Source organism: Agrilus planipennis, unplaced genomic scaffold, assembly GCF_000699045.2.
Source record: "Agrilus planipennis isolate EAB-ADULT unplaced genomic scaffold, Apla_2.0 scaffold238, whole genome shotgun sequence".
In the NCBI taxonomy this organism is placed as follows: Eukaryota; Metazoa; Arthropoda; class Insecta; order Coleoptera; family Buprestidae; genus Agrilus; species Agrilus planipennis.
This window is the reverse complement of record NW_020439447.1, coordinates 136,530-161,202: the sequence shown is the minus strand read 5'-3', so window position 1 is coordinate 161,202 and position 24,673 is coordinate 136,530. Positions and strand designations below refer to the sequence as shown.

The window sequence follows — 24,673 nt, the reverse complement described above, 5'->3', positions numbered from 1 at the left end:
TGAGCTTTTCTATTATTTTTTACTACCCACAGTACTATCAATTTATCTGATTGTCGTCTGTTATAGACAGTTTTATGTCCTTAATCAAGAAACCTTTATTTACAAGTTGTTTGTTCCATTTTCATTAGGTACTAGAAGTACTACGTGTATGACATCTAATAATAATTGTTTAATTAGTGCAACTGCAAAATTATGCACTCGCTGACTAATGTTAAGTGGAATTGGTCATCATGAAAATTAATAAGAATCCTGTGATAGAATTGCGCAAATACCAGCACACACTGTGACGCATACGCCCATTATTTGTTAATAACATATTACATAATGTTATTGTTATTCTACTTAGGAAATGTTATAAAAAATCCATTGCGTATAAACCTTTAATTGCGATGAAAGAAACAACTTATTTCTTCAATCAAAAATTTCCCAATAATGTTATTCCATTCTGAATTCTTACCTAACATACTCTATTTGATATTGTCCAATTCATTCATGCTTACGTGGAATTTTTTGTAGAACAACCAAATAGATACATTAACTATACATTTGTCTACGCCAATATTGTAGCGTAGAGATATACACGTGGATATGTAAAATAATAATCATGTTTGTTTATTGTGGCATTGGTAACCATGATAGCAACAAGTTTACGTGTTATTTTACAAGCTATTTGTTTACATTAATCAAAATTAATCAAGGCGACGCCGTATTGATATCTGATAAAAGTCGAAGGCATATTTACTAGCGCCTTGTTACCTAACACTAAAAAGTGACTCCCAATTGTTATAAAATAAACCTGTATTTGTTAAACTAAATTCGTTAGGTACCTTCTTAGTTTGCGAAAGTTTAATAAGTAATTTTTTTGTATTACATGATTCCACTTTAATAGTTACAAAATTTCTGGTTATTACTTTTGATTTATCTTATGAATACCCTAAAATATAAGTTCTGATAAACGAAATTATATTTAAAAAGTTTTTCAAACTAAAATTTCACTTTTTACTTTTTCTACTCGATAATCTGCCTGATTCAGTAAGAACGAAAACCTTCGTTATTAAACAAGTATTAAAGCTGATTGAATTCTCTGATATCCTGTATGAGAATATTTCTAAGAATCTCGTACACCAGACCATGATTATAATCTCTCTGGAATGCGGCTTATTAGCAGAAGCTGGGGGTTGTTTCCTCTACAAGACGATAGACTAATACGCAGGGGTTATTTTACTGTAAACTTCATACAAGAAAGCAGTGATTTACCAGAATCGGACTAAAATTATTCTTCAGAATTAATTATTGAGATATTGAGTAGATCAATTAAAAATTAAGATTTTATCTAGATATCATATGTTGTAAATTAAAATTGTTATGAGGTATCTGTGTCTGTTGCTTTAAAACTCAAGAAAAAGGATTTTCACTATATTTATTAGGGTAGGTATTGTTTCTGAATGGCTACAAAATACATGGCAACATCATCATTGGTAAAAAAAGTGAAGCATGATAATTTTGATGTAACGAATGTTTTTTGCCCATAACAAAAATTGCTTGTCTAGTTCATCAAAGTAATAATTAATTCATGAACGATTTCTCATGCAGTCCGATCCTGTAGAGGCCCTTTGATAGAGGTTGTTAACAACTTTCTTGCTCTTTCCAAGAATGGACTCTTCGGTATCCGTTTCCGTCTGGTTTACCACCGCTACGTTCTAAAATTACTTGTGAACTACAACTTCTTCAGCGTTCCTTCTTTAGTGTGGGAACGATCTAAAACGGTTTATACCACACGATCTTACATACATGTACATACACACACGTATATACCTATGTACAGACAGATATGGCGAGCTTTAGCTTTATGTATAAGCAAATGACGCCGAGCCGCCTCGGATTTGACCCAGAAAGTCGAAGAAAGTACCTTTACAACGCGGTGTTTGCACGATGCTTTAGATACCAGAAGATAAAGAAGTGAATGGGGTTAGATATAAGTATGAATGGGGGGTTTGTTGTCATCGTTAACAATACAAAATGTACCCATGCCAGAGCTAAAAGAAATAATAGTTTGTTCGAGTTGATAGAATAGAAAATATCTTGTCTCGAACTTAGTAGAAACTAAGAAGCATTCATGGGTAGTAGAAAATAGAAATAAGTACCTATTGTGTAGTTTGCATTTGTATTTTAGATTGATTGAAACAGTAGTGGTTCATGTTGAAGTTAAGCGAGTATTTATGTATTTTACAAAGATGTGGTTACATATTTTTTGATTAAATATTTAATTCCTACATTTTAATCTATACATCGAAGACGCCATCAACATCATTAAAGACAGTACAACTGTAGGGATAGATGTGCAAGGGCAAAAGATTAGTAAGCCCAGATCTGCAGATGATATAGCAGTATTAGCATCTAGCAAGGAGGACCTAGAGATAGCTTTAAATAAAATGGAAGCGGTACTGACAGATCAGTACTGTATGAAAATAAATAAAAGTAAAACTAAAATACTGATATGCAAGGGAAGAAAAAGTAGGGAAAGAGCGAATATAAAGATAGGAGACGAAAAATTAGAAGAAGTGGCTGATTTTAGATACCTAGGAAGTCAGATAAGTGAGGATGGAAGGAGTAGTAGGGATATAAAGCAGAGGATAGCGCAGGGTCGTGTCGCCTTTAATAAAAAGAAGTCACTTCTATGCTCGCGAACGGTTAATTTAGAAATTCGAAAAAGGTTGTTAAAGGTGTATGTTTGGAGCACGGCGTTGTACGGGTGCGAAACATGGACAGTGGGAGCGGCGGAAAAGAAAAGGTTAGAAGCGTTCGAAATGTGGTGTTATAGGCGGATGATGAGGATATCGTGGGTAGAAAAGGTTAGAAATGAAGAGGTATTGGAAAGAATAGGAGAACAGAGGACTCTATGGAAGTCAATAAAAAATAGGCGAGATAGGTTGGTAGGACACCTTCTCAGGCATGAAGGTCTAGTCAGAGACATATTAGAGGCAGAAACAGGAGTTAGGAGGGGTAGAGGTAGGCCTAGATTAGATTACTGTTCGCAAATAGTTAAGGATGTGGGCTGTTCTAGTTTTAGGGAAATGCGAAATTTAGCTCAGGATAGGAAAGAGTGGAGGTACGTGTCCAACCAGTCTTAGGACTGACGACCTTGTGATGATGAGTGGTGATTTTGTCTATAAACCTTATCGCTATCAATTTTTGGAGAATTCAAAGTACACGAAATTGAGTTCGCAAAATTACATACAAAACACAGTAGATACAGCAATGAAGTTTCATTGTAAACAAATTCGATATCAGAAATAAAAAAAGTATAAAATCAGCAGGTCTACCCACATGTTATATGTTTTACAGTCCACCTTGGCGTTAACGAACCACAGTATAATGTTTTATTTTACGGTTCTGTTGTGTTCTGATAAGATTTTGCAACCAGCATATAGGTGTTAGCAACAGTAGACTGCTGGAGTCAGCCAATTTCGTTGAAAGTAGACTCATAATCAAAGCTCATCGAAAACGTGATGTTTCGACACATTTTCATGTCTAACAATGATTGTTTCATTTTGTAACAGATTTCTGTTGAACATTATGCCAGTTTGGAAGCTAGAAATCACGCATTTATGAAGAAAACAAGCGAGGATGTGGAACACCTAGTTTCACTTTTAATTATAGTTTTCGTAACTTTACGTTTCGACATTTAGGTACGTTTGCAGCGAATCTAATTAGGCATCGAATGCTACATAAATGGCTATAAAAGTTCTGTTTTTAGTTCCTTTTGTCTCTTTCAAACTAAAGTAAATTAGTCTCTATCAGCCAAAATAGCATACTGTTATAACCCTGTTAAATTATACCTATATTATACCTTTTATTCCTTCTTTAGCTTATCCTTTTAAGAAATGTCTACAACTAACAAAACCATTTATAAAAATCTCATTTCTCACTTTTAAGAAATATTCTTTTACTGCATTCTCAAAAATATCTTTCCTAAACATTAACAATAGCCTTTAAGAAAAGTCTTTTTCTTCGACGTTTCTGCCTATAATATAAAAATCCCTTTTCCTACAATAGATACCCTACCATAATAATTTCTCTACTTGTAAATTTATTAAAAATTGCAGCCAAACGTGTCTTGTAACAGGTCAGAAACTACCCTTTAAATTATATTACTAACTGATGGGAAATATTGTTATAAAAAGGGATGATGTAAATAACTGAAGGAGGAAGAAATAAGAAAAAAGAGTAGTTCCTGTTATTATGTTATAAATTAATGAGTGAAGTAAAAGGGATTTTTTAGAGTATCTAGTTCCTTTTAATTGTACTAAGCATACCTATAGTCTACATATAATTCATTCGTATATCAAAAATAGTAACAAACTACTTATAAAGAAAAGATGAAGGTTTTAGATCAAGGTGAACAATCGCCTTAAGAGGTCTAGAAATGCGCTTTGATTTACTATTTGGGTTGAATCAATATAAAATTTTATAGATGTATCCTTGTGTGTCCTCTGCAATTACTTTTTCTAGGGGTTACTGGAAATCCACCACTAGGATAAATGATTTTTAGTAATAATCGGTTAATAATGAAACAACCTTTGTAATTGGCAACAATAATTTGACACTTTTGATTACTTCCATGTAGCAGCAGATACGAGAAAAGTTTAATTGATAATTGAAAAATTCTGAAAAAAAGGTCATATCTATGCACATTATCCATACTTAGAACTTTAACATATAGATAAGATTTAGACTTTTATTTTCTTTCAATTCACGCAAATATGCGTTGTATATCTGCTTTTATGTTTAGTTGTAATCACATAATAAGTTTAATCTATTTAACAGGAATGAGGTGTATCTAATCAGATACTTTATAAATGACAGCAACTTTTCTCCATTATTTATGATATAAAAATTGAACATATAAAGAAATTGTTGAGTTTCATAAATAAGGGTCACTTTAACTGATCATACCATTTGCCATTTTGTTATTGTAAAATATAGAAATTAACTTTCTTGATGTAAAGCATTGATTATCATTTTTAACCGTTGAAATTTGTTAATCATAACATATAGTTTTCGTTTTTCAGTACAAAATATCATGTTTAATAACACAATGTTTGTTCTTATTTAGTGTTTTTTCTTTTAATTATTATTTACGTTTAAATACTCTAGAATCAAGAACAAATACATGAACTAGTAAATAACAATAAAAATATTGTTGTATTTTGCAGAATATCAACTTCCTGGGAAAACTCCGACTCATATTAAACAAATGTAGGTATAATATAGTAATTGTACATACTTCCAGGTGTGTCAAGTAGACACACTCGCTAATAATACAAATAAAATTATAACTTATCGTTATCAATCGTACATTTATTTCACTTACAATTGGTTAAGGCGTCAGTATTATTGGCGATAAATCTTATCATTAATTTAAAACTTCAAAACAGATCAGGTAAAGTAAGTGTTATATTTCCTTCAAAAAAAAAATTAAAACTTGCAAGCCATTGTTATCTATTCACTGAGTAGATTTCTTAATAATGAAATCAATGTCTGCAGTTAATATCTTGCTTAAGGCTAAAACCAATAACCTTTAATTACTTTTGTATCCAACGGTAAAGTCAGTCAATCGTTGTGTCATAAATTTTTTAAAGACGCCTAAATACTGCGATTTTATAATCAAATATTAAAAATGTCGAAAAATATTCTAGCATTTTTAATAAAACAATCATGACACACTCGAAAGGATTGATCCTCGAGGCACATTCAACAGAGAAATTCATAATAACATTTCTCAAGTGCCATTTTAGTACACACACGCGACAAAATCTATAAATAAACTTTCGTCTGGAAGATAATTGATACAATTGAAACAATTACGTCTGCAATTAAGGAAGGATGACCCTTTTTAACGGATTTCATACGAGATACATACATGGCTCATAGAAACCAAAACTTAAACCACAATAAACAAGAAAATAAACCATATGAATCAATCAAAACCTAAACCTAAAATAGTTCGCAAATGTTAATAGTTTTATTAAGCTTACTGTAAACTAAACAAATCTTTAGTTTAGCCTAGTTTTTAGTCTAATTTATCATTAATCCAGTCTGCGATAACCGTCCCTTATTGGCATATGTTAATGTTAGAAACTGTTAATGTGTTTTATTTCGATTAATGAAACATTAATCTATAAATCCCTCTACAATAATTTCGTTTTAACTGTTATCTGTATCATGGAAAAACACTCTAAACTGATAAACATTTAGATGGGTAATTTTTGTTTCAAAAATAAGGTTTGTTTTTTTTTTTTGAAACATAATTAGTTACTGCAGTACATGCGTACATTTCCTTGTTTAAAACAGTTGTTTGTTCTAGATAGCTTCGTAGAACTAAAAATGTTTCAACAATTTCCATTGTGGTATGTATTATTTACCCCAGATATACATATTGTATGTGTAAGTGTAGCTATATCTTTTTTAAACTTTGTCACTATTTGTTATTCGTGTCTATGAAAAAGATGATACGAACCAAGTTATCGGTCATTTTAGAAACAATGGGGGTTTTTATCGCTTACTTGGCAATAGAGGAATCTAATGACACTATGAGCTATTTAACGAGTAGATTGTAAAAAGCAAATAGAAAACAATATTCCGTTACTCTTTCTGATTGAACAGTGTTTTTTTTTTGTAACAGTTACAGCTGCTACGAACGGTTTTATATTATTTTACATATAATTGGATACTATCATAATAATATAAAAATAAAAAAAGGGGGCATCGCGATGACCTTTGACCTTTTAGCAATATTATTAGTGTAAAAAACTAATATGTATTTCTGTACTCGAGTGCATTTAAATCTGATGTAAAGTGGCTTTATAGTTATGTATATGCATGTGCTGTATAGAGATATAACAACAACAACATAAAGCTTGATTAAATGGTGTGGTCAACTAACTGAAATAATATTGCGGAAAAAACGGGCTAACCATAATGCAATGACAAGGTTGCGGTCAGTTTGTAATTTCAAACAAAAAGCTGTGTCGATTACAAAACCAACAGATAAAACAAAAGCCACATTTTTTTCATTCATTGCAGGTCTTACAATTTTCAGGATATTAATTCTTCTATCGCAGCCAAAGCCACATTTGAATGATTTTCCTCGATTTTCTTTGTTGTTTTCCAGTTAAATTACTCCAGAAACGACAACAGTAGTTCCATTACGTTATAAATCTGTTAATCAAATCTCTATAAAACTTTATACTAAGTAATTACAGCAACTGCATTAGGTTTTCTACAAGGTTTCCAGAAGTTTATCCAAACTTTTCAGGAAACCATAACAACTTTACTAGGTTTTCTAATAGTGTTTGAGATATTGTTAAGCATCCGCTTTAATTGAAGAGATAACAAACACAACAAATTTTTTGGAAGTTTACTTTTAATGCTAGACTAAGTTACATTTCAATGATTGAATCAAAGTAATATACTGGACCTTTACGAGATCACCAAGAAGGTTATCTAAACTACAGTAATTACTCTAGGTTTTACAGGTTTTGAGACATTCTTAGTTGATTCCTTACCGAAATTTTTGCAAAAACGGTAACAAAAACCAACGTATATCTTTAAGACATTATCTCTTCGACAATTTTCTACTAGACTGTAGTTCATGGGTACTTTATTGAACAAAAATTACTTGCTTCCCACCTTTCACAATCATATATGATCATGCCATGAACCACGAAAATTAAACAATGCAAAACAATCAAATACAAACAGCAGACCTTCGGTATTGTTATGTTAATAAAATTGTCTTGCATTACAATTTCTACGCGCTAGTGGTCTTAAAAACGTGCGCCAAGGTTAAGTGGACTACTTTTGGTGTTAAATTCTGAACCTACCTACAACTTTTGTACGTAGTTGCGTAATAAACAACAAACTTTTACATCATCTACGAAAATACAGCTTGATTAATTTCCTCTTCACACGAAAATTTCCAAATTTAGAGGTTTATCTCATTAGAAATAAAAAAGAACGAACAGCTAAATTAAAATATAACAAATGCAGTTGTCTTTTTAAAAAATTATACATAGTCTTGAAGCTAATTGATTAGTAAACACTCTGTATGTTGCAACATTTTATAGTTTTATGCAGATGTATCTTTGGATCAAATTGGCAAGGTTGCTAAATTAAAGAACTGACATGTAGTTTAAGCAAGAATCAGCAGGTCTAGTAGTTTGTGATGTCACAAAAACTGTATTTGGGGGCCCATATAGGGGAAAAAACATCTTAAAGTTTCGCGAACGTTTCTAACGCGGAAGTCGAAGTCAAATAAGAGGGCAAATACTTTTAAAACAAAATAATATTTGAAATTTGCCTAATGTTGAGTATATGTATTTATGTATTTCGGAGAGTTAGGATTAAGATTAAATTATGATACATGAAGATAAATTTTACCTATTTATATGAATCTACAAATGAAAATTTATTTAATGTCTTTGTTTTATCTTCCAGTTTTCCTATTCGGAAGTTTTTCTCATTTGTTTGACGTTTCTTCTGTTTTGTCATTCCCAGTCTTGGTATATCTTCTCCGGGTCTCTGTCCTACCTCTTTTTTCTGTTTATATTTACCTTTGCTACCTACATTCTTTTGCCTATCCAAATTACCCTTGCTGCATTTCTTCTATTTCTTCCATAATCCATAACATTTCTTATCTTTTGTTTGCCTTATAATTCCCTATTTAGTATTGCGGATTCACTTCGTATAATAACAGTAATTTACATATTCTTGTCTTTATTTCTCTTGAAACTTTCTCTTGAAGAAACATATTAATTAATGACAATCTTTTGCTGACTTGGAAATTTTTCCAATTACTTCCATTGTTAATCATTACTCTTTGGCATTTATATCTATTAATTTTTCATTCCTTTTAACACAAACTTCAGGATTTCTACACGTATTTCTTCTAAATGAAATTCCAAAACTTTTAGCTCTGAGCAAAAGTGCTTTGATAATTATTCTACTATCTTCTCGACACACTGATCACTCTGTACATAATTACAGCAGATACAAGCGCAACTTCCTGCTAATAAAACACACAAGATAAAATTTGCTTCCTCATTTAGTTAGTTCTTTTATTATTTCGGCTTGCGCATCCGAAAGGGATAACTTTGTACAACTTCCTGCTGATTGTGTATAAGCTAAAATGTACACGTACACATATGCATCATGTGCATACACATCCTTTCTCCTAGCCTCTTTCGTACTGTTGGCTGATTGTAAAATGTATGTATATACATATGTGTGTATGTAGATGTATGCATGTATGCATGAAAAACCACAATCCGCTCTCCAGTTCGAGTAATGAATGGAGAGAGAGGAAACTGGTAATCATCTAAGTAACCGGATGTAAGATATCTACACGACAACTTCTTTTTTTAATTTAAAGTCGTAAGGACATTTTTAAAACTGAGGAAAATCTGTTTTGCAATCGGTATTGATAAAGGGATAGTTAATTCTGATCAACAATTGTATTAATAAATAAGCTAGAAGATATACAACGACTTCCCAAACCATTCGTATTACAATGTCATTAGACTTTCAGTCTTTTTCTGTTATTAAGTTGCATGCACCTTTTATTTATTAATTTCCACTTTTATTAGTTCTAAATACTAAAATTTATGCAGTCTCATAGTCATAGTTCTGTAAAATACGGTGTGGCACATGTCCACGAAGTAGTTTCAGAATTTTGGTATAAATCGTAAGGAATTGGACTAAAACAGTAATCGAAGAAGACAATCGAAAATTCGTCGAACATTTCGTTACTTTATTACAGCTTCTTCAGCAACAGCAACTCCTTTTAATCAATTGAAAGTAAACCCTTTGGTTCTCTTTTGAACTAAACCATAATTCTGTTGACCTCAAATCAATAGCTACGTAAACTGATAAAATGTTCAACAAAATTTCGAATGATTTATACCAAAAGTTCTCGTTTTATTGTAACTGTCTTTTTACAGTTAACTGAGGGAGATTGATATCAAAAGATTATTCATTTCGAAATTTCGATTTTGTAATAGATGGTCCCCATTTCGAAATGCATGGAATACACCCACTCGTCTCCGATAAACTCTTTTATTATTACTACTGGACCACCAAGATGAAACTTTGAAACATCTGTCAGTACAGCTGTAAAGCATATTACTTGAGAAGAAACCAACACAACTAAATATACATATATTTTGTAACATACGGTGCTTTAAATATATATTTACACTGTTTTAAAAGTATTAACAACAAACAAAATTCTTATATCGTGTCTAACATGTGTGTCGCAAAAAGAATAAATAAACCCAGTAGGTAGAATTAATAATTAGTTACCATAGTTCGTAAGTTTTATAAATTAAACATCAATAAAAGTTTTTTCTTTTTGTTTTCGTTACCTCTTTGAGAATCTCCTCAATTTTTAATGCATTAGAAGTAGATTTACCCTTAACAATGTTTCCCTTTTATAAGTGCTTCCGGTGCTGATTGCAGGAAACAAAAACAAAGGCATTTGTAATAACAACAATCTCAACCACAATGCCATAAATACATTTATTAATCAGTTGTTGCACCTAGAAACCATATTACAAATTATTACTTAAAAGGAATACTTATCTAAACGAGCTATTAATCAAATAACAAGAAAAAGACTGCAGGATTAAGCCTGACTCGCACTACTTACTTTAAACACTTACTAAAATTCTCAATATCTAATAATCTTATCTGAAAATATTGATATCCAATGCTACAAATACTATAAAATTGTACATTAAATCAATTCATCAGTCATTTATCCTACATTGTAGAAACTTATAGACGCGCTAGTTGGTGCAACTAAAGTTATGTATAATAAAGTTACAAAAAAAGGTTACCATCCACTCCTCGCATTTTAAGAAATATTAGTAATGTAGAATATCTAAAATTATTAAGTAAGTATAATTGTGGTCTTTAGTTTCTATAATTCAAAGCCAAATAAATATCTACACATCTACAAATTTACCAAAAAATAAAACACATAATAAGCAAATATTAATCTTGACTAATAATACCACTGTGGTTCCAGTGCCAATTAGGTATCTATTCATTAACCTCTATCGTCTTAAATTATTAATTCTAATCATTAACGATTTCATAATTATTGTCAAAAAATTTTTTGAGCCTAATTTGAATTGGAGCCCCATTCAATTTTCACATAGATATTTAAGAAGAATTAAATTCTGTTCAGTACTTTTACCAGTACCTAAAGATTTTTGAAGATGAAGACTGGCAAAAGAGGCTGAACTCGTACGTTGAGAAAAATCGAAAAGGTAAAAGGGAAATCTTTAGATTCGTAATCGAAACGAAGTGAAGTTAAACATGCTTATTGACTATTTATTTGACACCACACTCTAAGACTGTTGTCACTATGAGATTCTACGTACTTTTTTACGTAACTATCGCTTTTTAAAGCTTAGTAAATATTTTCAATCTCCCAGAAATTTCTCGAGCGTTTTTCTATATTTATATATTTTTATCTACTTTAGCAAGAACAATGCCGTAAGGTATCTGTTTCACACCGCACTCGAAAACCGTTGGCACCATGAGATTCTACGTACTTTTTTACATAATTATCACTTGTTATCTATTAGTAAATGTCTTCCATCTCCCAGAAATTTCAGGAGCGCTTTTCTATGTTTAGATTATATTACATATTTTAGCAAAATTGTACTGAAAGGTAGCTATTTGACATCGCAGTCAAAAACCGTTGGTACCATGAGATTCTACGTACTTTTTTACATAATTATCACTTGTTATCTATTAGTAAATGTCTTCCATCTCCCAGAAATTTCAGGAGCGCTTTTCTATGTTTAGATTATATTACATATTTTAGCAAAATTGTACTGAAAGGTAGCTATTTGACATCGCAGTCAAAAACCGTTGGTACCATGAGATTCTACGTACTTTTTTACATAATTATCACTTGTTATCTATTAGTAAATGTCTTCCATCTCCCAGAAATTTCAGGAGCGCTTTTCTATGTTTAGATTATATTACATATTTTAGCAAAATTGTACTGAAAGGTAGCTATTTGACATCGCAGTCAAAAACCGTTGGTACCATGAGATTCTACGTACTTTTTTACATAATTATCACTTGTTATCTATTAGTAAATGTCTTCCATCTCCCAGAAATTTCAGGAGCGCTTTTCTATGTTTAGATTATATTACATATTTTAGCAAAATTGTACTGAAAGGTAGCTATTTGACATCGCAGTCAAAAACCGTTGGTACCATGAGATTCTACGTACTTTTTTACATAATTATCACTTGTTATCTATTAGTAAATGTCTTCCATCTCCCAGAAATTTCAGGAGCGCTTTTCTATGTTTAGATTATATTACATATTTTAGCAAAATTGTACTGAAAGGTAGCTATTTGACATCGCAGTCAAAAACCGTTGGTACCATGAGATTCTACGTACTTTTTTACATAATTATCACTTGTTATCTATTAGTAAATGTCTTCCATCTCCCAGAAATTTCAGGAGCGCTTTTCTATGTTTAGATTATATTACATATTTTAGCAAAATTGTACTGAAAGGTAGCTATTTGACATCGCAGTCAAAAACCGTTGGTACCATGAGATTCTACGTACTTTTTTACATAATTATCACTTGTTATCTATTAGTAAATGTCTTCCATCTCCCAGAAATTTCAGGAGCGCTTTTCTATGTTTAGATTATATTACATATTTTAGCAAAATTGTACTGAAAGGTAGCTATTTGACATCGCAGTCAAAAACCGTTGGTACCGTGAGATTCTACGTACTTTTTTACATAATTATCACTTGTTATCTATTAGTAAATGTCTTCCATCTCCCAGAAATTTCAGGAGCGCTTTTCTATGTTTAGATTATATTACATATTTTAGCAAAATTGTACTGAAAGGTAGCTATTTGACATCGCAGTCAAAAACCGTTGGTACCGTGAGATTCTACGTACTTTTTTACATAATTATCACTTGTTATCTATTAGTAAATGTCTTCCATCTCCCAGAAATTTCAGGAGCGCTTTTCTATGTTTAGATTATATTACATATTTTAGCAAAATTGTACTGAAAGGTAGCTATTTGACATCGCAGTCAAAAACCGTTGGTACCATGAGATTCTACGTACTTTGTTACATAATTATCACTTGTTATCTATTAGTAAATATCTTCCATCTTCCAGAAATTTTACGAGCGCTTTTCTATGTTTAGATTAATTTATATACTTAGTTTAGCAGAAAGAAAACAGTTGTAACTTCTTGTAATTTTTTTAAATCACATAAAAATTTAAGGACTAGCACTGGTACTTAAAAATCACGCCCATAACGTGGGTTTTCGTTTTTAAATAAATATTTTCTAGGTTTCCATTCATATCATTTTTCAGGGTCACGCTTCACTCCAATGTCGCCATTTCTAATGTTAGATGTGAGACTAAATCACATATGTACATAATCGTAACATTAATGGGAATATGCGTTGGAAGATCTAATCATTATTATTTATATATAATACACTGTAAAATCTTAATATAAAAGTGATGATAATTCTGAAACGCGGCTTGTTTTCGGTGGTAGTTAAGACATTGCAGGAATCTGGTAACTTATCGTAAATAAATTTCTGTTGGGGTTTTAGAGCTTGTAAACGGAAATTGTTTCATCGTAGAATGGTGGGTGTAATGACTTCCTAAGTTGGAGTATATGTAGTCGGAACATTAGTCTTTTTAGGAAGCATGCTAATCAAAAATTCAATAATTTATTACTACGTGTGGCAACATTGCTACATCCCCCACATCAGCTCCGTTTAACAGTCATTGAGACGAAGAACAGTGTAACTACGCTGGCGCAAAACTGCATACCACAGTCAGCAGTGCCAGTCGGGGTCACTTTCTCGTCCTGTATTTATGTCTGTGTAGTTTCGTTACGTAGTGTTTGGTGAAAATGGCCACCTTTTATTAAAAATTACAATTCTGGAACGTTTTTTTGTTAAGGTTAGTAGTAACCAGGTACTTTTTAGTAGTAACAATAGTTGATTTCGTATATTGAGTAGAAAGTAGTAGTTTTTGTGAGGGGGGCCATATGTCGCTTCCTCGTACCCTTCTGTACCAACGATGGCCGAATTTCGTGGTAATTGAATGCATTATTTAAAAAAATCAAATAGAAAGTCACGTTCTCCATTCGTGTATGCGGTTTCATGTAGAAGTTGCCGGGTCTGCTTCGTTCGCGTCAGTTCGTGCTAATAGGAATAAGGTCTGGAATGCAGGCTCGGCCTGTCTCACGGTTTTTTTTTTATTTCCCGCGCTGGGTCATTGATGTGATCTTGCTGGAATGTAGTAGGGCGAGAAACTGATGGGCTCGGGGGTGCGGGGCACGGTACAGAATGGAATGTTGGAATCGTGAATGGTCTTTGAGATCTGGGCAGTTCTGCCTTGGATGCTCTCAGACTAGCAGTGCGACATTCTCTAACGGCAGAGCTCGCGAACCGTAACTGTACAACACTCAAGCTTAAGTGTTAAATTATTTGTTACAGAAACAGATTTAGAAAGAATGCTACAAAATCGTCCTGCACTACACCACACTGAACCATTAAAAGACACCTCAGAGACAGACAATGGAGGCTGCAACCATACACTTCAAAATGGGACAAGAGAAGAAACTGATAATGGCAGAAATAACTCCTGCATGCGGAAAGAAGCGAACCGTTTAAAATCCTTTGTCAATTGGCCCTGTAAATTCTTAAAACCAGAACAGTTGGCAAAGGCTGGATTCTATTACACCCAGTACGGCGATAAGGTCCGTTGCCCGTTCTGTAACGTTGAAGTCGGCCAGTGGGAAGAAGGGGATGATCCTTTATCTGACCATGCCCGATGGAGTGGTTCTTGTGTTTTTTTAAGGCAGCGACCATGTGGAAATATATCTATTGAGGAAGACCCTAATCCAGTAATGCCTCAGGGCTACGACACTTGCGGCAAATACGGCATCGAAGTTAGGCCTAATTCATTTCCAGGTAGAGAGTCTGATCAGTGTGGGTCTCAGGAAAACAGCTTAAGAAAATATGGAGTGCAATCAAATCTAGGAACAGCCCATCCTAACTATGCCCTCCTTGAAAAAAGACTTGCAAGTTTTTCAGAGTGGCCTCCATCTATAAAACAGACTCCCAAGCAACTTGCTGAAGCCGGATTCTTCTATAATCAAAAGGGAGACCAGACCATTTGTTTTTATTGTGGCGGTGGACTAAAAGATTGGGTTCCATGTGATGATCCCTGGGAGCAGCATGCAAAGTGGTTTTCAAATTGTGGTTTTGTTCGTTTACAGAAAGGAAGTGAGTACATATCAGAAGTATGCAATAGGCTAGAAAATGCAGTAATAACTTCAGAAGAAGCTAGTGGACTTCAAATGACTGAAACTAACAACTTAAATAAGAATAATATTTCTAACACTACCGGTCTTCAAGCATCATCATTAAACATTGTGGATCAGAAGACATCTCCCAAATCATTGACTGAAGAAAATACGGTATCAGAAAACACATCAAGTGAAGGCAACAAACCTGGAACGACTAGTACTTTATGCAAGATTTGTTATTCTAAAGAAGTGGGTGTTGTTTTTTTGCCGTGTGGACATATTGTTGCATGTGTAGATTGTGCTCCTGCATTAACCACTTGTGCAGTTTGCAGGAAACCCCTAGAAGCCATTGTCCGTGCGTTCCTATCCTAAGTCAATTTTTAATATTAAGACAACATTCAAATTCACCACAATTATAAAATTACTCCAGATCATCACAATAAAAAGTGGTATAAACTTTAAATTTTTTATTATATTTGATTTTTTTTTGTACATAATTTAAAAATCATAATATTCTGCTTATTTATTGTAGTTTATGAATGTTGTGTTAATTAATATTATAGTACCTGATATCATATGATTCCTATTAATTAAATAATAAATTATCTTTCTCTGGCATATAAAATTAATTTTTCTGTTTCATTAATTATTTTTTTTTTTTTGAAAAATCTTTTTATGGTGATCTGGAGATTATTAGAAACCACTAGTAATCAAAGAAACATTAATAAACTGTTCTACAAAAATAAATTAGAATGGAATATGTGTATTTTACATTTATCAAACTGTTTATTTCTTGTTTTATATCAGCCTTTAAACCATACACAAAAATAAACTTGCATTCATTACCTTTACAGATATAAATAAAATGAAGTGTTGGTACTTTTTACAATTAATTTAATTTGCAAATTCAGTTTCATTTAGTATTTTGTTGTTATTTATTTTTGATTCTGTAAGGGTTCTGAATGAAAAACAGTTTAGTAAGTGTGATGAAAATAAAGGGAGGAATAAAATTTGTACTGAAAATAATTTAATTTTTTACTTATTGAAATAAATTGCTTTAGTTTTATGAATGTAAAAAAATACTACGCTTATTAATGTTATAATCAACTGGATTTTCATTGTTTCTGACTGATGGACTTGCTAGCTCTGCATTAATTACATTTCGGTAAAATTGAAATAATCTATTTTCTTTTTATTAAGTTGGTTTACTTTTTTTTAACTGTTGAGTTAGAAAAGTCTAAATTATGCAGCTTTTTTATGTTACTATTTTTATTAAAAGGATTGATCTGGTAGAGTTTTGAGCGAGGATTTATGTATTTATTATACTAAATAAAATTATTCATAGCATACTGTTGGTTTTATTTTATTTTGTTCGATTAATTCGTTTCCTTCGTGCTTCCCTGTTTGTTACGCCAATGGCTACTGTGCTATTTATAAATCAGCATTATGAAAGTTGTGCTCAGTTATGGATATTTGAAAAGTTTCTTTGTTTATGGATTTTAATTCTTGTTATGTAAATAACACTTTAAACGTCAAAGTTCGAAAAACCGTTACATTTAACTATTATTTTTAAAATTATTAATTAAAAATGAATGAACAACAAATTGACGAAGAGGAAGATTGTTCCTGTGATGAGTGGTCTAGTGGTTCCAGTTATTGCGATTCGGAAAGGTAAAATATTTATTGCTTTAGTATTAGTTTACCAAAGAAAAATACTTTTAGCACAATTCCTGAGTGGGATGCTTTTATTGAACCAAATGGGCAATTACTTTTCATCGACTGTTTCCCAAAAGTCTCTCACACAGCATCAGAATCAAATTCCAGTAGTAACTTTTTCACAAAATCCCAAGCAAGGCAGAGTACACGTAGCAAGTTTTTGAGGCTTCTTAGAAGAAAGAACAGCAAAAGGTTTCATAAACCTATAGAAATTCCCGTTGCTGATAATAAAGTGAAATTTTACGACCACCCAGAAGGAGAATTAAGGGAAGTTATTATCAAAGTGAATAATGATAATCAAAAGTTAGGTCCCAAAAACAGTTTAGTAGAATCATTATTAGGACTGACAGTTGATACATTGTCTGATGGAAGCAGACTAATGATATCAGGATTTGATCCTGATGCCATAAAACACAAGGGCATTAAAATAGGGGACTGGCTAAAGAGCATAAATGAAGTACAAGTTACATGCAATAATTTGGACAGTGTTTTGGAAAGTTTCGTATCATTGAATGAGGTAACACTTAAACTACAGCAAGTATCTGGTGTAGAAGTTACAAAACACCCTCCTATTAATAAAATAAGCATCAGATCACAGTTTGTACAGCTTTTAACAAATAGTAATAAAGAACATTCAGAATCATTAAAGGAGGCATTAGCTTCTGAGTTAGTAGGGGTGTTGTTTTTAAAAACAGAAGGTCTTAAAGAAGATAGTCCTGAATTTGAAGAAGTCCTGTACAACTTTCCTATGCCTTATAATAAAAACATTTTATGTACGTCCAGGGGAGCTTTTTTAACTCTCAATCATTTAATTAATGAAATGGTATCTTCAAAGCCACATGTTTCCTCAATTAATTATAAAAATCAATTGGCACACGTAATTTATGTGTCATGTGGATCTAAACTACTGTTGTTTATGTTCCCTGATAAATGTTTGTCAGTTGAAGGTTCACAATTAGTTGCAGAAGAAATATTTCGAACAATTGAGTTCATGTATCAATCATTGGAGCGCTTTTTAGAGACGACGTCTTTAAGAGATGAAGTTGACCACTTCTTCTTGAGGGTATTTACTAGGATTCTCTGGCCAGACACCGTGCAATTTTCTAGCGATCCGAAAGCAAACAAACCGTGGAGATTTGAAGACTTATTATTAGGTGCCAAGTATCTTATTCTTCCCAATGAAGCCCAGATGCAGGTCGATGATGCCTTGTCAGAATTGGAAGCCAGTGATTATAGAGAATGGGTAAACATGTCTTTACATTTGTACATTTTTAAACTTAACAAATCTATTACCATATCTTAACATTATTTAGAACGAAGATCCTTTAGATTGTCAGAGATTGTTCACAATACTAGGCAGTGCCTTATATCATCAGGGATTTCTGTTAACATCCCATTTTGTTCACGATGACCTGATAGATGTTACAAGTTTCTGTAAACAGCAAGGACTCTTTTATTTATCTGCAACAGAACCTTTGAAATGTTTAGTCTTGTGGAAAGAAGTATTCCCGTCATCTTGCAATAGGAGCCTCCCTAATACTGAATCACTATTTAAAGTTCCTGAAGGAAAACGCTATTTGCTCGTTGTTGGGGGTGGAAAAGTAAGAATATGATTTTTTTAGAGAATAGGAGATGTCGAATTATTTTTTAGGACTTGTTGGCCGTTTTAATGGAAGCAGGTGGTTGTACTGAGACCCCTGAGGACAACATGGGTCCCGATCCTTTCTACGTCGAAGAAGTTGAAGCAACATTATCGCATTTAAAAGAATTAGGAATATCTGATGTTGCTGATCATTGTCTACAAACTAACCCAGGGAGTCAAATCGTTCTTCCAGAGGGTTTTTGTGAAAAGAAAAAAGCTGATTTCTTTTGTAAGACAATTCCTTTACATTATTTATTCACGCTTTGAATAAAATAAAATATTAATTATTATTCTTGTCTGCAAATACAGATTGATTAAATTGATCAACTGTGGTAAATGTTTTATATAATTAAAATAGATACTTTTAGAACTTAAATTGTATATGTATGCTTAAATCTTCTATCCAATTTTTGCTTATTTAGAAATTATCTTCCAGCGTCGTTGTCGAAGTCGACGTTAAGTTTGAACAAAGAGGGTCCACCACATTTGCAGAAGAAAACTGAGGTGACATCAATTTTGAAAAGAAGAAGCTCTGACCAGGGTCCACTGTATACTACGGGTTCAGTTTTGTCTTGGAATGAGGACAACTTGGAGGATTCTGTGAGTCAGAGCAGTTACAGTGAAAAAAGCGAGATATCTGATGAGCCTATTTTAGGGCGCAGGGCTACCAGAGAAAAGAAGCCTTTTATAGATTCTCCAAACGACGATTCAGATATTGACGACTATAGGGTAACAATTAATACATATTCAATAAGAATTTTATCATTTTTACCTCAATTCTTTTTAAGGATGGGAGTCAAGCGAGTACCAGCAGCTTTGATTTATCTGAATTAAGACAAAATTTGATAATGGAATCTGAGGATATGCAGCCAATGTGCCTTACTGGTGGCACTGAAAATGTTCTTTTTCATTATGTTCAGTTTGACTCAACTGAAGGAGTCCTATTGCTACCGCCTCCATGCAGGGTTAACTCTCAACTACTTCAACTAATACTGGATAATTTTCACAGATGTTCTCGGATGATCCACGAAACATTTAAAAATACGTTACGCTTTAAGGTAAAAACATTATATATATTCTTATTACGAACTTTTAATGTGATAATTTTGCTACTATTAGAAAATGCTTGCCGAAAATATGGCAAAGTCCGTGCTTAACAAAAGTCTAATTGCTATTAAGGAACAAGGAACTTTATTCGAATTAACCGTTAACGACGAAAACCCGAAAAAGACACAACGAATTTCGTACTGGGTTGTCGGGTAAGGTTTTTGAAATGCCTGTATTTTTTGCTTTCTAATTTTCCTATAATATTTTAGGCGTCTTTTTTACGATCCGCATCCACGTGAAGTATACATTTGTTATCATGAATCTGTGCCTCAAAACATCGTCGAAGTTGCTTACAAACTAAGCTTAACATTAGCCGGTTAGAAATATGATGTGAAAGAAGTAGCGGTAACATTTACAGATTATTTAATTAGTAAGTAGTACTTATTTTTACTTTTTTTTATACACAAAAGACAAGTAATTGGTAAACATGAATTTAAGGATAAGAAGTGCTTTTTTACTTTTTTATAGACGAAATAAGAATTTCAAATAAAAAACGAGCATTTACTAATTAAGAACAATTTAGTTTTATTAAATAGATACAGATAACAAAAATAAGTTGCATTAATAAGTTAATTAGCAAGAAGTTCAGTTATTCTTAAATGGCTAGAGAATATCACAAGTACAATTTACAGTACATATACATTAAAAAAATTAAATTTGAAGTATTTTCTGATTTTAAATTAAATTTTCTTTGAAATATTTATTGTTTACACCATTATTTGTCGGTTTTATCAATAGGTTGAATAGAATCAAAATCAATTCTTACAACAGCCCCTGCCATTTTGGAACCATAATAGCCTTTCCAAAATTGTTTATCTTTGCCTTCATGCATAAAATTGATTTTCCTGACCCCCTTAGGATAATCAGTGAGACTCACAGATATCTAAAAAAGAGATAAAACGCATTATACATTAGTTTTAGGTGATCAGTAAACATACCTTGGTCCATCTTGGTTCTGACCACTGTTCACGTTCAAATGATTTATCTGCTTCTGCTAAATTTTCATCTTTTTCATTTAGTAAGATGAGTCTCATCCAGTAAGTGCTTCCACAGTCACCTCTGCATGTGACCCATTCACTGGCATGAATGTGGGGTTTATATTCATTTAATACATATAAAAATAGTTTACTCTTCAATTCTATAACTTGTTCTTTTATGCAAGCTGAAAATGAAGTAGCAAAGCAACTTGTATGTCCATTAAATTCAGGGACATTCACTGGCAATAGATTAGAACCACATGGTCGTTCTTCTACCCTAAAACCATCCCCTCCATTTGCTATTATATTCCAATGTTCAAACTGACTCTCTCCATTTCCATTTTTAATTAAATTGGTGTCAAAATAATTCATAGCAAACAAACAGTAAAACAGATACCAGGGTAGTTGTTTGTGGATAATCCTGTTGTGTTTCTCACTTACATTTACCCAAAATAGATGGGATCTTGTGATGTTATACCAGTTTTTACAAACTAAACCCAGTTTTAGTATCTCTTTGGGGTCCACATAGCTTAATATCTCTAATATCATTTCTTCAGGAATAGTTCTCCCCAATAGAATAAAGCCATTATTTTCATCATTGTCTACATCAAATTCCTTCAAAAGTAATGGTATTTTTTCGTTTCCACCCATCATGGAGAAATACCTCTTAAAGTGGTTTGTGATGTTTGTGATATCCAGCTTGTCTATGTATTAAACAAATGATGTAATTTGCACTTTAGTATTATAGACAGATGGATCCTTATTTATTACTTAAAACTTATGTTTTGTACATCAGCGAATAAAAATAACAAAAACAAGGAAAAACAAGAGCACGAATACAGACCGATAAGAAAGTGAAAATATTTTTAGGTTAATTTATGGTTTTTAACCTTACTTTTTGTAGGTGTCATCAGTATCATTCCATTTGATACAAAAAGAGAATATTAAGAGAATAAAATAGTAAACAATGACTACAAATAAAAAAGAACTGGAAAATGAAATACGTACTTTAAAGGAAATACTATACCAGAAAGAAAAGGAACTGGAACAATTAAATAAAGTGTTTGTAAGGTTACCTTTAATTTTGTAGAACTGTTGTACACCACTATATTCTAGGAAAAGAGTAGTAATTTATCACCCTCAGAGATCTCCAGGTATAGTAGACAAATAATATTGCCTTCTGTTGGAGTTGAGGGTCAGTTAACATTAAAGAAAAGTGCTGTCCTAATTGTAGGGGTTGGAGGGCTAGGATGCCCTGCTGGTCAGTATTTAGCAGCTGCAGGAATAGGTAAAATTGAGAATTACTCTTAAGTATTCCTTTATTTTAAGTTAGTTAATTTTTAAAGGTAAATTAGACATATTAGACAGTGATGAAGTTGAGATCACAAATTTACACAGACAAATCCTTCATGTAGAAAGGAACATAGGAGAGACAAAAGTAAAGTCTGGATATGACTCTCTGAAAAGGTCTAATAAAAGTATAACATTGATGTTAAATTGAAAGTAACAAGTTATTTTTCTTTTTAGGCTAAATAGTAATGTAGAAGTAAATCCTTTGGAGTTACATGCAAATGGAGAAACTTTACAAAAAGTGTTCTCTGAAAACAAATACGACGTTGTTGTTGATTGCACAGATAATGTAGCAACACGATATTTGTTAAATGATATGTGTGTATTTAACAAAGTTCCTTTGGTATCTGGCAGTGCTTTACAATTGGAAGGGCAGCTGACAGTCTATAATTACAAAAAGGGGTTGTGTTATCGTTGTCTATTTCCAGTTCCCCCTCCTCCTCAAACTGTAACAAGCTGTGGAGAAGGTGGAGTTTTAGGAGCGAGTAAGTTTATTCTAAATATTTCTGTTAATTTTAGAATAAGCGACAGCAGAGTAATATAAACTTTAAAATTGTTTTACAAATTGTTAAGTTGCCCTATTGCTAGTTTACATTATTCTGGTTAAAACAAAACCAGTTGTTTTATAGCACTTCATTGTAAAAAACACTATTTTTTTTAAATCTGAAATAAGAATACAAATTAATATTAGGGGTGGTTATATATGCTAATTTTTTCATTATAATTAGTTATAATCTGTTTGAATGACGTTCTTATATTTTTATATTTAATAATCTAATTCAATACATTAATAAAAGTAAATCTTTAGTTCCTGGAGTAATTGGTGTCCTGCAGGCATTGGAAGTGATAAAAATTCTCTTGGACTTCCCAGGAGTGTTATCAGGACGATTATTAATTTTTGATGGGTCTGACACAGTATTTCGGAATATTAAACTACGCCAAAGAAATCCTCAGTGTGTAGTATGTGGAGATAATCCGGTCATAACGAAACCAATCGATTATGAGCAATTTTGTGGCTCAAAAGCAGCAGATAAGGTTCGAGAATGATATTAATTTTAATGTTACATTAATATATTCATTACTTAGGTGACTGATATAAAAATACTCAACTCTAACGATGAAACAGATGTGAAAGAATTTAATTCAATTACTAAAAAAATTGTTATCGACGTACGACAGGAGGCTGAGTTTCAGATGTGTCATCTTCCAAATTCGATTAATATTCCATACAAAAATATAGTTAAAGGCATTAATTTGGAGGCTCTGAATGAAATTTTAACTGGCGTTAATGATAATGAGAAAGGTAAAGATGGTAAAGTTGCATTTTGACTTATTTGTAATTTAAAGTTGGATTCTTTTGCTTTTAGTTTATTTCTTGTGTAGAAGAGGTAATGATTCCCAGAGGGCGGTTTCTTTGCTAAAAGAGAAATTTAACGATTCTTGTGCCATATTATTGAGTGTTGCAGGTGGATTAAATGCTTACAGTAAGTTAATTGATCCATCATTTCCATTATATTAGTGTTAGAAACTGTTTCAATCCAATTAAAAAATAATTCAGTCGAAAATCGTAAAAAATGGTTGTGATATTTGTATCTTTTACTAGTATTAAATTATCATAATGTAAAGGTCATTAATCTTGTAACTCCAGATACAAATAACAAAGATGAAATATTTTATTGTTTTGTGTACATGCATAGCATAGCTTTTTTAAACAAAGTAATTTAATTATACTGACCAGTTTATTTTATTTGCATGTTACAATAAAAAAATTACTGCATCTCAATGTATAATACTTACTTTTTTAATTAATATTTTCTTACGTTCTTATTTGTAGATTTAAAACTTTAGTCTGTTTATTATTTTTTTTATAAGCACAGGGTGTATTTATTTTGTTGTGTACTGTAAATTCGTCACACAAATTGAGGATATTAAATTAGTGCTGATTAACTCTAGATTTCGTAATTACTACCTATTTCTGGTCATAATAATTTCCTTAAAACCTACTTATATTATTCCTACAAATTTTCATGATTAATCTAATAGTTTTAAATCTAACCTTTACACCTTACGTATCTGATTGGAAAGTTGTACAGATTATCATCAGATTATATTTGATGAATTGTAGTGATTAATGTATGTTGCTTATTATAGACTATAAAGTTTGTTTTTATCAGAGTTCTTGCTGTGAGTAAATGTAACTTATTGGTTTCTATAATTTCACAATTTTTTAGGTAAGTTTTGGAATGCTTTGTTTTACTTTGTGTTTTTTAATATTTTCTTGGTGAAATCATTTTTTTTTGTTGTAAAATAAAAGATATACTTGGTGATTAACTTAATGTAAAATTAAAGCAAATATGTATTTTAAAACTTCAATATCATTATAAGTGAAAGTTTTTTTTATTTGTGGAAATATTTTGAAGTAAGAACAAATTAATTAGTAATAAATGTATTTAAGTTTCAATAGTGTTTTCTTTTTTTTTTTTCTTTTTCA

At 31.9% G+C, this 24,673-nt stretch overlaps 4 protein-coding genes across 7 annotated transcripts; 3 read left to right on the top strand and 1 right to left on the bottom strand.

Moving 5' to 3' along the window:
• Positions 1-10,811: 10,811 nt before the first annotated feature.
• LOC108741003 (death-associated inhibitor of apoptosis 1) lies at positions 10,812-16,416 on the top strand. 3 transcript variants are annotated; one of them, XM_018475559.1, is made up of 2 exons: positions 10,812-10,955; positions 14,576-16,416. In XM_018475559.1, the coding sequence occupies exon 2, from the start codon at positions 14,593-14,595 to the stop codon at positions 15,760-15,762; it is 1,170 nt and encodes a 389-aa protein (XP_018331061.1). In that variant the 5' UTR covers positions 10,812-10,955; positions 14,576-14,592; the 3' UTR covers positions 15,763-16,416. The 3 variants fall into 3 exon arrangements, with proteins under 3 accessions (XP_018331061.1, XP_018331062.1, XP_018331060.1); XM_018475560.1 differs by lacking the exon at positions 10,812-10,955 and adding an exon at positions 11,231-11,333; XM_018475558.2 differs by lacking the exon at positions 10,812-10,955 and adding an exon at positions 11,388-14,036.
• A 509-nt stretch (positions 16,417-16,925) lies between these two features.
• LOC108741004 (protein inturned) lies at positions 16,926-21,828 on the top strand. Of its 2 annotated transcripts, XM_018475563.1 has the most exons (9): positions 16,926-17,061; positions 17,113-18,349; positions 18,420-18,707; positions 18,758-18,977; positions 19,185-19,477; positions 19,537-19,806; positions 19,868-20,007; positions 20,065-20,225; positions 21,737-21,828. In XM_018475563.1, exons 1-8 carry the CDS (start codon positions 16,979-16,981, stop codon positions 20,174-20,176), a joined length of 2,643 nt encoding a protein of 880 aa, XP_018331065.1. In that variant the 5' UTR covers positions 16,926-16,978; the 3' UTR covers positions 20,177-20,225; positions 21,737-21,828. The 2 variants fall into 2 exon arrangements, with proteins under 2 accessions (XP_018331065.1, XP_018331064.1); XM_018475562.1 differs by lacking the exon at positions 21,737-21,828 and having other exon boundaries at positions 20,065-20,317.
• Positions 20,447-21,688, bottom strand: LOC108741007 (F-box only protein 6-like). The gene is made up of 2 exons (XM_018475569.2): positions 20,794-21,688; positions 20,447-20,738 (listed from the first exon to the last, which is right to left on the bottom strand). Exons 1-2 carry the CDS (start codon positions 21,484-21,486, stop codon positions 20,571-20,573), a joined length of 861 nt encoding a protein of 286 aa, XP_018331071.1. The 5' UTR covers positions 21,487-21,688; the 3' UTR covers positions 20,447-20,570.
• Positions 21,717-23,953, top strand: LOC112905833 (adenylyltransferase and sulfurtransferase MOCS3-like). The gene is made up of 7 exons (XM_025979015.1): positions 21,717-21,898; positions 21,949-22,120; positions 22,179-22,299; positions 22,360-22,667; positions 22,991-23,217; positions 23,269-23,485; positions 23,550-23,953. Exons 1-7 carry the CDS (start codon positions 21,800-21,802, stop codon positions 23,699-23,701), a joined length of 1,296 nt encoding a protein of 431 aa, XP_025834800.1. The 5' UTR covers positions 21,717-21,799; the 3' UTR covers positions 23,702-23,953.
• The last annotated feature ends 720 nt before the right edge of the window (positions 23,954-24,673 follow it).

Bases quoted from the DNA above. Each gene is read 5' to 3' on its own strand.
- LOC108741003 (XM_018475559.1), top strand. From the start codon at position 14,593: ATGCTACAAAATCGTCCTGCACTACACCACACTGAACCATTAAAAGAC.
- LOC108741004 (XM_018475563.1), top strand. From the start codon at position 16,979: ATGAATGAACAACAAATTGACGAAGAGGAAGATTGTTCCTGTGATGAG. The intron at 18,350-18,419 runs GTAAACATGTCT...AACATTATTTAG, and splicing joins CCAGTGATTATAGAGAATGG to AACGAAGATCCTTTAGATTG. The intron at 18,978-19,184 runs GTAAGACAATTC...ATTATCTTCCAG, and splicing joins GAAAAAAGCTGATTTCTTTT to CGTCGTTGTCGAAGTCGACG.
- LOC108741007 (XM_018475569.2), bottom strand. From the start codon at position 21,486: ATGATGGGTGGAAACGAAAAAATACCATTACTTTTGAAGGAATTTGAT. The intron at 20,739-20,793 runs GTATGTTTACTG...TCTCTTTTTTAG, and splicing joins CAGAACCAAGATGGACCAAG to ATATCTGTGAGTCTCACTGA.
- LOC112905833 (XM_025979015.1), top strand. From the start codon at position 21,800: ATGACTACAAATAAAAAAGAACTGGAAAATGAAATACGTACTTTAAAG. The intron at 23,218-23,268 runs GTTCGAGAATGA...TTCATTACTTAG, and splicing joins GCTCAAAAGCAGCAGATAAG to GTGACTGATATAAAAATACT. The intron at 23,486-23,549 runs GTAAAGATGGTA...TTTTGCTTTTAG, and splicing joins CGTTAATGATAATGAGAAAG to TTTATTTCTTGTGTAGAAGA.